At 42.4% G+C, this 11630-nt stretch overlaps 1 protein-coding gene across 1 annotated transcript; it reads left to right on the top strand.

Annotated features, from left to right (window-relative positions):
* Nucleotides 1–971: 971 nt before the first annotated feature.
* On the top strand, nucleotides 972–10167 carry c19orf47 (chromosome 19 open reading frame 47). Its single transcript, XM_087134444.1, has 7 exons — nucleotides 972–1129; nucleotides 4105–4307; nucleotides 5005–5083; nucleotides 5314–5430; nucleotides 6560–6718; nucleotides 7171–7283; nucleotides 7435–10167. The coding sequence occupies exons 1-7, from the start codon at nucleotides 1108–1110 to the stop codon at nucleotides 8332–8334; spliced, it is 1593 nt and encodes a 530-aa protein (XP_086990570.1). The 5' UTR covers nucleotides 972–1107; the 3' UTR covers nucleotides 8335–10167.
* The last annotated feature ends 1463 nt before the right edge of the window (nucleotides 10168–11630 follow it).

Genomic DNA, 11630 nt, shown 5'->3' with positions numbered 1-11630 from the left:
GTCCTAGACTCTCATTAGCCTTGGTCATGTATCCTTCAATTTTGACTTGCGGAACCAGATACTTTGTTTTTGACAACCAAATTGCGAATCAAAACCAACTGTGTAAGGACAGATCACATACGACATTAGATCACAATGACTTACAGTGGCTACGACTACACATTTCAGCCAGAAAAAAATTGAATTTTCGTTGACAATATTGAATTCTCATTTTCCTGAAACGAATGTACAATATAATGCGAGACTTCCCTTTCAAATTGTCTATATTCATTTTAACTTGGTAATTTTCTTCCAGAAATCTTTACGAGCCTCTGAGGACAGTAAGGCTTGAATGTGTTTCATCATGATAAATTGAACACCTGATGTGAACTTGGAGAGTCATTGATGTGTTGTGCCACCGTGACTGAGTGGCAGAGGACCCCATTCTCTTTCTTGTCGCAGACGGCTGTTTTGTGCTCTATTTTGTCCTCAGTAAATTATCAGTATGGATGTGACCATTCCTCCATGATGTGACATATAATATACACGTACACCACAATAGCAAGGTTAGTTAACTGTACGAGGTTAGTTAACTGTACGAGGTTAGTTAACTGTACAGTGTGCAACTTGAAGTCGGCCAACTGATCCTTGGATTCTTGCACACCCCCAAAGAAAAGACCTTAGCGACTCCCCTGGTATCAGCATCGGCAATTTAGAGTGTCGACGCTCTCCTGTTTAATTTTCACTTCATTTTTAACTCCTGTGGTCGCGGATTATTTTGCTGAGGATTTAATAAACTCAAATGTAGGTTATGTGATGTCGGTGCTGAAAGGGGAAAAATCGTTTATAAAACTTCAGAACAAATAGACATTGATTCGGCATTTAGCTTCCTGAATCCCAAATTGGTAACCAATACTGTCTACTGAACAGCTGTGAAGCTGTTTCATCTCATCCGTATACTGTACGTCCTTTCGTAGCCCCCGTATTGCCTAACCACCTTTTACACCATGGATTCTAAGATGAAATAGCTGGAATAATTGGCTATGTTTACGCGTACGGTACGGGAACGCCGAAACTGGAAGTGGAAAGTGTGATTTCTTTTGTCGTCCAGCAAATTGAAACAGGAAAATGGCAACGAAATCAAATAAAGGTAATACTATGTGAGACCTGTTTTTTAAGGTGTTTTCTTTAAGATGACCGAGTATTTCGATGAAATTGAATTTGCTTTATTTGGAACCGACGCTCGTTTCCGTATTCGAACGGCCAGACGTTCGACGTTGGCCATGTACGTGTACGTGTAGGCTACATCATTGTACATGTCGGCCGTTACACATGTTACAGTAGCGTGGGGGGGGGGGAGTACGGATCACTTTCTGTGGTGAACACTCCGGATCTTAACACCCGCCCAACTTCGGAATTTTTAGTTGTAGTTAGGGGGCCTAGGCCAACATCCTTTTGTTGTGGAATTCCTTTTCTTGGAAAGAGTTTGGGGAGTAGGCCTAGGCCTGTACACCTAGGCAGTAATTCATTGCAGAATACTCCGCCACTCTAAAAACGACCCCTGGGAATGACTGGTTGCATGGGAACAAGTCAAGATGAAAATCCCTTAAGAAGAGTGTAACACTTTGACCTGTACCTGGCTATGAAGTATGAGTAGGTTGATCATGTGGGGTGGCGGGGTATTCTGCCACTGTCTGCGGTTGAGCTGAGTTGGGAAAGAGCTCCACATATGGACACCACTGAACACCCTTTGCACAAACCCTAACCCGTCGTAATTAAAATGGCAATTTGTTTGCTGTTGGTTTTGGTAATAAATATATGAGACTGGTCTAAAAAATTGTTCGTATTTTATCAGTAAACGAGTTGGTAGGCCTATGTTCCCTCCTAAATTGAACTTTTCCGGACATGATTTTGCTTTCTGAGGGAATAGGCCCAATAAAACTTTTTGACATTTGCAGTGCATCGTGGGTTCGAATGACAAACATGTAATGCATTTTATGCGCAACCCTTTTGAAGAAGTGTTCCCTGCGAAGCGATAAGGCAGGATCCTCAAAATATGGACCATTAGATAATGTTAAAGTTTGGGGTTTCATTTTTCCTGAAGTGAACAGCAGTGAATTAATTTCCAATGTTTGATGTAATGAGGGAAGTCATGGCTGATATCTGGAACAATGATGACTGTGTCAACCTTTCAACTTAATTGGAGTTAATTAATTAAAGTCTCGAACGTTAGCAATTTTGAGGGACATGAACTCCCCGTTAAAATCCGAGCAAACAGAATTTACTGAGGAGTGATAATCCTCGTGGTTATTTTACACAGATTTCATTGTCCAATCAAAATCACGACTTATAGCTCACTCATCTAGCATTGACCAGTCACGTTCATTTTCAGTTTGTAGAGTGACTGGTGCCCGTAAAAAAAACAATTAACAGGTGATTTTGTCTTACAAACATTTGAAAACTTATTTTGAAATCTTCCTTGTATAATCTGATAATGCATAGAGTTGATGAGCACATAGAAATATTTAGTAGAAAACTGTAAATTGATTTCTGACGAGTTCGCTTCCCCCATAGAGTTGTGCATAAAACACGCTGCTTGTTTGTCATCCAAACCCATAATGCATTGCAAATATCAAAAAGGTTTATTATTGGTGTTCGTAACTCTTCCCTTCTTCTTTGTTTGTTGGCTAACTAACGTCTGTACTGTGACTGTGCATATAGTGGTAGGCCTACCCGCATTGAGCAGAAGCACCCCCTCATTGCTTGAAAAAGTCATAATCCTGTTGGTTGGGAGCATCCGCAATGTCAGAATGCGTGCATTTCCTAGTTGTTCATGAACCAGCTACATGTAAGTTCAGTTCCGAGCAAAGGAGCTTCCGTTGCTGAGAGAATTGCGCCCTCTCTTGGTCCAGCTCGAGGCTAGCATAGTTGCAGGTCCCTAATTTTGCCACCTACATGTACTGTAGGCCTGCAATGTAAGTGGCGAATAAAGGGACACGGCGACTATACCATCATGGACATTAGAGATTTTCACACAGACTCAACATTCCCATGAGGATTGCTGCCCATGACTATACATACGTGTAGGGATCACGTCATCTCAGACCCAAACCAACGTGGACCATGCCAATTCTGGATGTTGGCCAACTCGACTATTTGCCAACTTAACCCGGGACAATTCGACCTACATTTAGTTGTCTGGAAATTTCGAAGCAAGATTAGAGCAGTATTGCATTAAAACTTCCATGCTGGCCAGCAACTTGATAAGTTTGGTTATTCAAAGTGTTTACTCAGAAAATACTTATACAGACTACTCTCCTAGGGTTTGTGCACAGGGTGTCAAGTGCTTCAGACTAGTCTCCTAGGGTTTGTGCACAGGGTGTCAAGTGCTTCAGACTAGTCTCCTAGGGTTTGTGCACAGGGTGTCAAGTGCTTCAGACTAGTCTCCTAGGGTTTGTGCACAGGGTGTCAAGTGCTTCAGACTAGTCTCCTAGGGTTTGTGCACAGGGTGTCAAGTGGCTGTGATGTCTGTGTATGGACTGACATGACTAAACAAGATTATTTTGCGTCATGGATCACTTTGGACAGTGTCATGTCATTCTTTGCCCACTACCATGACTACCCCATGCTGGCATATGTGAGGTTTAGCTTTAATGCAGTACATGTAAGTTTATAGTAAGACCCTGCTAAGTATTCATGAGCTATTCTGAAAGCAAGACAGTTGAAATTCACTGCGGAGGGGGGATGGTTAAATTATTTATCATAACGTAATGGCAACATGTTGAGTTTATCATACCTACAGACTGTATACTACACTAGTCTGTCAAATATGCTGTGTTAATTAAAAGTCTAGAATAAGAAAAATGATGGGCCCTGTTAACTCTTTGATGGCTACATGTAGCTTAAAAATATTACCAAAACTTTGCCAAAGTGACTTGTTCTTGTGGTTATTATTTAAGAAATTTTTCCCCCTGATAAATATGCAAAATGAAAGAGATTGCAATTAATGTAAATAAATCTTTAAAAACAGGCTTGATTATACCATCAATAGTTACTGTAACACATTTAATTTAACTTTTGCAAACCTGTTTTTGTGGAGCAAGTAAACCTTAACTTCCCTTGCAGAAATGTCGGAGTGGATCAAGTTCTTCACCGCTGCGGGCATACCCCCGGGGCCAGCGGCCAAGTACGCCATGGCCTTCATCGACAACCGCATTGACAAGAGCATGTTGATGGATCTGACCAAGGACTACTTGAAGGACATGGGAGTGAGCATCATGGGAGATGTCATCAGCATCCTGAAGTATGCCAAGTCAGCTTACTCACAGGTAGGTGACATTTATTACAGGTGCGTGTATGTGCTTAGTCAAGAAGACAGTTTATAACCATTGCCAGATGGGGATGCAGGAGGGGGAATGACAGATGGGAGGGGGGAATGACAGATGGGAGGGGGGATGACAGATGGGAGGGGGAATGACAGATGGGAGGGGGGGATGACAGATGGGAGGGGGGGATGACAGATGGGAGGGGGGATGACAGATGGGAGGGGGGTGACAGATGGGAGGGGGGGATGACAGATGGGAGGGGGGAATGACAGATGGGAGGGGGGAATGATGGGGGGTCATGGCCTCCCCAAAAGGGCAAAAACTTGTTTGATTGTGAAATTTCCTTTCCCTTTTCTTTCTAAAGCCCCAAATTGAGCATGAATGACACTCAGAAATGCCAAGAGGTTACAGTAAGAATTCTTTAAGTTTTGAGGACCTCCAAACAATTTCTTCACCCCTCCCCCTGACAATTTGGTTTTGGATGTAGCCTCTATAGTGACAGTCTAGTGGTGTAATGTAAAAAAGAATGGATGAAACTTCAGGGTACATACATGGAGACAAATTTGGAAATAGAATAAGCATCCGCTACTGCAGTGGAGCGACGCTCATTAGTTGGTGGTGGTTCGATACCCATGCACCAACCTTGGATGAAGTGGTGTCACTTGTTTTCCTAGTGACCTGTTGCCTTTGTTTTCCTCAGTATGAAAGAGAGAGGCCAATACTTGAAGCTATGCCCCAACCAGAAGACGGCAAGATAGAGCTGAAAAGACAGACTACTCGTAAGTATTTGAAGGACAAGAAAGTTACACCATGCAAGAGCTTTCAAACTCCTGCCTGAGTTTTCCCGTATTTACATGTGGGAGGTTCGAGGCCAATTGTCCGAAATTTGTCAGAAGTGCTTCAGGCTTCATGGATGCCAAAGCACACCCCAGGATATCTGTCTCCAGTGGCAGCTTTTCCAATCACTTAAAAAATGGTGAACGCTTCTCTTTTTCTTTTCCTTCTGTAGCTGGGAGCAGGATGCTGGAACACTACATGCGGAAAGAAGGCATCATGGAAGACAGCAACACTAAGGTCAAGGTCACCACAGCGATGGCTACCAGATTAGGGGCAGTACCCTCAGCAGGTAGCTGGCGAGCTAATTTGATAATGGCTACCAGATTAGGGGCGGTACCCTCAGCAGGTAGCTGGCGAGCTAATTTGATAATGGCTACCAGATTAGGGGCGGTACCCTCAGCAGGTAGCTGGCGAGCTAATTTGATAATGGCTACCAGATTAGGGGCGGTACCCTCAGCAGGTAGCTGGCGAGCTAATTTGACAAACGCCCATAAAAAGAATCCCTTAATTATCCATAACCTTAACCTCTTAGGGTTTTTTGAAAATCTGTGACAAATCTCTGTGAAGTCTTGTGTATAATGTATTATTTGACACTTCAGGCCATGCCTGGGCAGATGGAGTTGTGGTGTAGCATGTTATATTGGGTCAGCAGTAGGTGTAAGGAAAAATTCAAAGCCGTAAAATCGCAGTCGGTAAATGGGTGTATTGAAGGCTTGAAAGTGTGTTCAGAGCCTGTCGATAGCCACCCGTTCCCTGGATACTTTGATTACTTTGATTAGGTTGGTCTACAGGATTTCCCTCAAGTACCATTTGTAAAATCCTATGAGAGTCATCAGCAATGAGTCAAAAGACTTCCCTGACAGTTTTCAGACTCTAAAAATAAGGAGATTATTTCACGAGAGCTGATTTTGTTGGCAGACCATTTTGTCGGAGTTGGCATTTTTTTCTAGTTTTTCTATGCCCATCTTTCTGACAATATGTTGTGTAATATTGAATCAAACATGGCTTTCATTAGTCTTTATGGAGTCTGCATAATATTGAGTTATATGTTGTGTGCTTTATAGATTCCGTCTATGATACTACTAAAAATCCTATTCTGGTCAGAAAAGGAGTAAACAGAACCATACAACTTTTTGAATTATTGAATTTAAAGAGGTTCTACATGGTGCAAAAATTGTCTCAAGGTGTGTGAGACTTGATGTAATAAGAAGATAATTCCACACGTTTGTTTAATGCAGTTGTCATCCTACATGGGTTTAAAAACTCTCATTCACCTCCAAAACTGCAGTTGTAAAGAAAGACAGCCATTCTCCTCAATCCCCCCCCCCCCAAAAAAAGAGAAATATACCAGAGCTCATTTGGAATATTCAAATCAAATTAAACATCCAAGTCACTGAAATCCTTCTTATCACATCCAGGTTCCAAGAAAAAGCCAGTGGGTGTGCCCGATTCAGTTGAGGTCATCCCGGTGAAGAAAGCGCGGCGGGTACCTCCAGAGGAGGAAGGGGCCTATGTCATCTCACTACCCAAGGGCAGCACAGAGAGAACCAAGAAAATACTGGACCAGAAGGCACAAGGTGAGGTTGGGTCAAGGAGTCAGGTTGGTTGGTTGGTTGGTTGGTTGGTTGGTTGGTCTGTCAGTCGGTGGAGGTTTGTCGTTAGGAAAATAGGGGCACTTAACAAAATGGTACTCATAGAGGTTGATGTGAAGATGCAGTGCATTGTGGGAAGTGGTCAACAAACTTCATTCACAGGCTGCATGCTAGGAACTGGAATTGTTCCCAATGCTTGTTTGGGTAGAAGATTCATAAAGGCATTTCAGGTATCTGTTAAGTTGGTCAAAATGTTTTTTTGAAGGTGGTAGAATTCAGTTCAAATACTTCAAAACTCACAAACTTCCTAAAATATCCATCTGAGTGCTCAGATCTATTATGAAGACTGAGGTTAGCTTTGGGTTTGTCCCAGATATCTCCATTGGGTCCAAAATCAGAAACCCATGTTCAGCAAAAAATTCCTCTTTACATTGAAGATACCAAGAGTTCTGTGTTTGCGAGGTTGGGAGCTGGTTCAAGTGATATAGGCGTTGCCCAAACATCTATAGGTGGACAGATGACTACCAAAAGCACAGCAGAGGGCAAACAGGTTAGTTGCAGTGGTCGTTTGTCTACAAACCGGTGGTAAATTCCACTTTTTCAAATTTCCGATGTTTTGAAAATAAAAACCACTGATAGCACTGTTCGACCTTAAGGGTTTGTTTACAAACAAGGACATATCAAGGTTTTTTTCTCCTTAGGGTGGTACACCGACAATCTTCAACCGTCTGGGTGGTCAAAGCCACCTGTCCTCACCCACTAATCCAGTACTCCAATATCATGGTGTGCTGAAGAGCTCACCAAAATCGAGTCCCACACCAAAGATAAAGACAGGATCGACAATCCCCAAGGCCAAGGTCACAGTTGTAAAGGGGGTAGCAACAACGGCAGCAGCAGGTAGCGTGCAGGAGCGACTAGGGGTCCAGCGACCCGAGGTGTCCACCACCACCCTCACCCACATGGACTCAGTCGGTCTGAAACACAGCCTGCTGGCCCGCCTGGGCGGTCAGAAGGGCGATTTGCTGTCCCCCACCCAGCCGAAGGTGATGGTCCGGATCAGCAAGGGGAACAGCCTGGGCGGTGGCAAGCAGACCTCACCAGCCGTCCTGGCCAGACTGGGCGCACAGAAGCCGAACACGGCGCCGACCGCAGCAACAAAACCAAAGCAGACTGTCATCACGCTGAAGCCTGGCTTGACCAAACGCCTGGGCGGTCAGAAGGCTCCTGCCATCAAGGCGGGTGGCGTCAAAGCAGGAGGAGCCAAGTCCGGGGTGATGGCAAGGCTCGGCAAGAAGCAGAGACAGACCTCTCCTGTCCTGGTGTCCTCTGCTCAAGCCCCCAACAAAGTACGGAAACGGTTGGGGCTCCCCCTCAAGGGGGCAGAGTCTGCCAAGGCCTCCCTGAAGGAACGCCTTGGTCTTCAGAAGGCGGAAGCCAGTTCAACGACGCCAACCTTTACTGTGACACTGGGTGGCGCTGGTGCCAGTAGCAAGCCAGCCAGAAAGAAAAAGAGAAAATCTGTAGCTAGAAGTCAGGCTGAAACAACTGCGAGATCTGTCACAATGGGGCAAGATGTATTCAGTAGGCTCGGATCAGGGTGAATTACAAAGTACTTATTTTAGTCAGGAGAATAACTATTTTAATTTCAATGTTCCCTTTCCACTTTTACAGTTGTAACCTACCACAAGCTGAACAGAAAGAACAATATCATCCTACTTTAGTTTATTATTTCTGAGCCCCAAAACCATTGTTGTGTACTTCTAAGAATAACGGCATTAACAAGAAATGTTTTATCATTTTATTCAAGTTTTAGATCAGGTTTAAAGACAGAAATAGTGTACAAAGATTATTTGCCTTTCCTCAGTATTTATGGTTTCAAGGAGTATGTATTTCAAATTGATTCTTTCGTACTGTTAATTGTTGAAAAGTCATTGAGGGTAATAAGTGATTAGTTGAAGGATGGCATTTTGTTTTTGAGGAAAAAATGGAGAGAGAACATTGTTTGCTTGCAAACCTGTGCCCTTTTATTGATGCATTGTCATTGTCACGACTTGAAACAAGTGTTGAAGTAAAGAAGCAGAGATACCTGTAACACTGCATTTCTCCACTTAAACTACTCAAGGATGTGTCAGTGCATAATATTTTCTTTAGTAGACCCTGCATTTAATCCTTAGAATCAAGTGGGACAGAGCTGGGACTTTCTTCCACACCTTTTGACATATTTGTCACAGTAGCATCATTGTTGATGAAGCAGTGGTCATCTGGACGGGAAAGGCTAATCCATGTATATTTCACTCAAAGGTGTGAGTTACTTGTATGTACAATATGCAGTTGATGTTGAACAATCATGGCAAACTTTGCAATGTCGTGATGCATTTTGCAAGTTGCAATATCTTACACTTGCTGTAATGTCAGAATTTGTGTTAACATTACTTTGTGTGTGTACTGCATTTGAAGTGAAGTGTAAGGCAGACAGTGTGTAGTCTTATTTTGGGGGGGGGTTAAGGGAAAAAATACCAGTTTGTTACCGCTTGTTTTGTTGTATTTGACTTTTGTTTCTTTTTGCTTTGGTTTTGTGTGTGTTAAGAATGATCGTTCCCATGTACCCCTGCCCATACATGAGTCACCCATATGTGCAGCCGTCATTTAAGTGTACATGTACTGACCCAGACAGATATTAGCCGAGAACCTGTCCGAGACAGTATGCATTGTGGGACACGTTTGTTGATAACCCATTTTTGGTAAGCAAACATTGTGTTTGCCCAGCAAATTTCTCGGTCGAAGAAGTTAGCTCTGTGATTCAGCCAGCAGGTTCACGACACCTCATGCACACCATTGACTTTGAAGTCTACGTTTTGGTTCTTTTTCAGTTTGTAGTTCCATGTGCCAATGTCAGCCTCATATGTCTGCGTACAATTTGCCCCTAGAACAAAGCTATGAAAGTGATTTCAACATTGTGTATTTATTAATGTTCAGATTTCATATTATAAACAAAAAACAGCCAATTTACTTTCTGTGGCAGTAGGAGTTACTATGGACAGTCTAATTTTTGATGGAGAGCCCAAGTTGTAAGACACAAGGATTCATCAATTCAAGTGCCTTTGGGTAAAACTGGGACGTAAGTGTTTGGCCATTTTTTTGTGACACTAGCCAAGAGATGATTGTACTTTGAATTTCTGCCTTGCTTTCCAAAGCAGTAACCATGAGCAGTTAACTTTTATGGAATGGTTACCAGGATTATTCAGTATGGCAAAAAAAATGGAAAGTAGTTGTTTTGTTCTGTTGGAGACTGACTTGGAGAGGATCAAGGATATGTAGGTGCCGGTTTATGATCCCAACATTCTGCACTGAGGTTGAAGTACATTGTATTTGTCAGATCCCAAGGTATTTGTTGATAGCGCCCAATAAAAATGGACAGAAACAAACCTATAAAAGTTGCCTATCCCTTCATTTTATATTCATCAACCTGTGGCAAGATGTGGTAGGCGGCCCTTCGAAAACGTACAGGGGTACAAACTTCTTAATCAAATTCTCTCGACTTTTCTGGGATTTCCCCAGCTTTCTTGATAAAAAAATTATCTTCTAACGATTTCTTTACCCGGGCAGTTTCAAACTTTGTTTCCATTGGGGTCTTGCATTAATTATAGATTAGTTCATTCAAAATAGTCATAAAAATTACTGGCAAAAGTACGTGAATGACACTAGCTAAGAATCATGCTGTACGAGACTTAGTTTGAATAAGTTAATGCAGTAATCACACATACCAATATGTGACAAAATTGACTTACGAAGAGGGAAAAACCCTTGGAAAAAACCTTTTGGGAAGGGAAAATTGGGCATTCGGCTCCAATTTCCTTTGGTAACCAACTTATAACTAGAGTTCTGAAGAATTGCTTTAGTTCATGGTTCAACAACAACGAAGTATTTATGAGACTTCACGTGGTCAATACATATAGGCGGAATATGTCCACACTGTTCTGTCCAAATTTTGTTGCGTCGGATGACTGACACTTTGTGCAAGCATCCTGACTACTCGTCTGCCGATTATTTGAAAGCAGTAAGCCAAAAAAAATTATTTGAAATCAAGAAGAAATTTTCATGACAAACAAGGAATACTTGTTTTCCCTATAAGCTTGAAGGTCCTGCATACGGACAAAGTTGGCTCTTTTGTACTTCTCTACCATTCAGATACATAAATGGGTTTCTCATTCCTGTACAGTCAGGCAGACAAAAAATTTTTCTTAATTCCAAATTCCAGAAATGATTCTTCAGCCACCCATACTTTTGTGTGCTTTGCATTCCTCGGGCCAAATTCTCCCAATTTATAGATTGACTGTGACCCAGTAGCATATTTCTGTCAGCACAAAGCGATGATAATGTGGGGATTATTCGACATATATGCAGTGTAATTTGACAAGCAGATTGAGAAACAATTACTGCAGTGGAACAAGGCTCTTGGACAGGTGGTACGCGCGTTACATACCTCTTTGACCAATGGGGTGTTGTGATTAGCTGAAAGCACGTGCACGTCTAGCTGAAGAATGGGCGTGTAGCACGGTGCCACCTCAGGTATGGTGTCCAGTCGGATTAAGCTATAGGTATGTACATTTCTTTTAGATTGGAAACCAGCCTGGACCTATAATGCTGTTGAAGTGGGCATCCTGGAAATTTTTACTGAACTTTATTGATTAATCTTCACGGTTGAAAATGTCCAATGAATGGATCGTTGACGAATCTTGCATAGCAGTCAGAACTAAACTTTGGACATTTCCTTTTTTGAAGCACGTCTCAAATTTGAGACGACAGCATCTGTCTATTTTCAATGTATTTCTTGCAGTTTTCTGGAACATCAGTAACAACACCATTAAAAAAATAGAGATGTGGGGTATGTTAAAAA

Source organism: Acanthaster planci, linkage group LG01 (assembly GCF_054643075.1).
Source record: "Acanthaster planci isolate LZ-2023a linkage group LG01, COTS_SCS, whole genome shotgun sequence".
NCBI lineage: Eukaryota > Metazoa > Echinodermata > Asteroidea > Valvatida > Acanthasteridae > Acanthaster > Acanthaster planci.
Note: the sequence above shows the minus strand (reverse complement) of the source record. Positions and strands in the feature narration are given on the sequence as shown.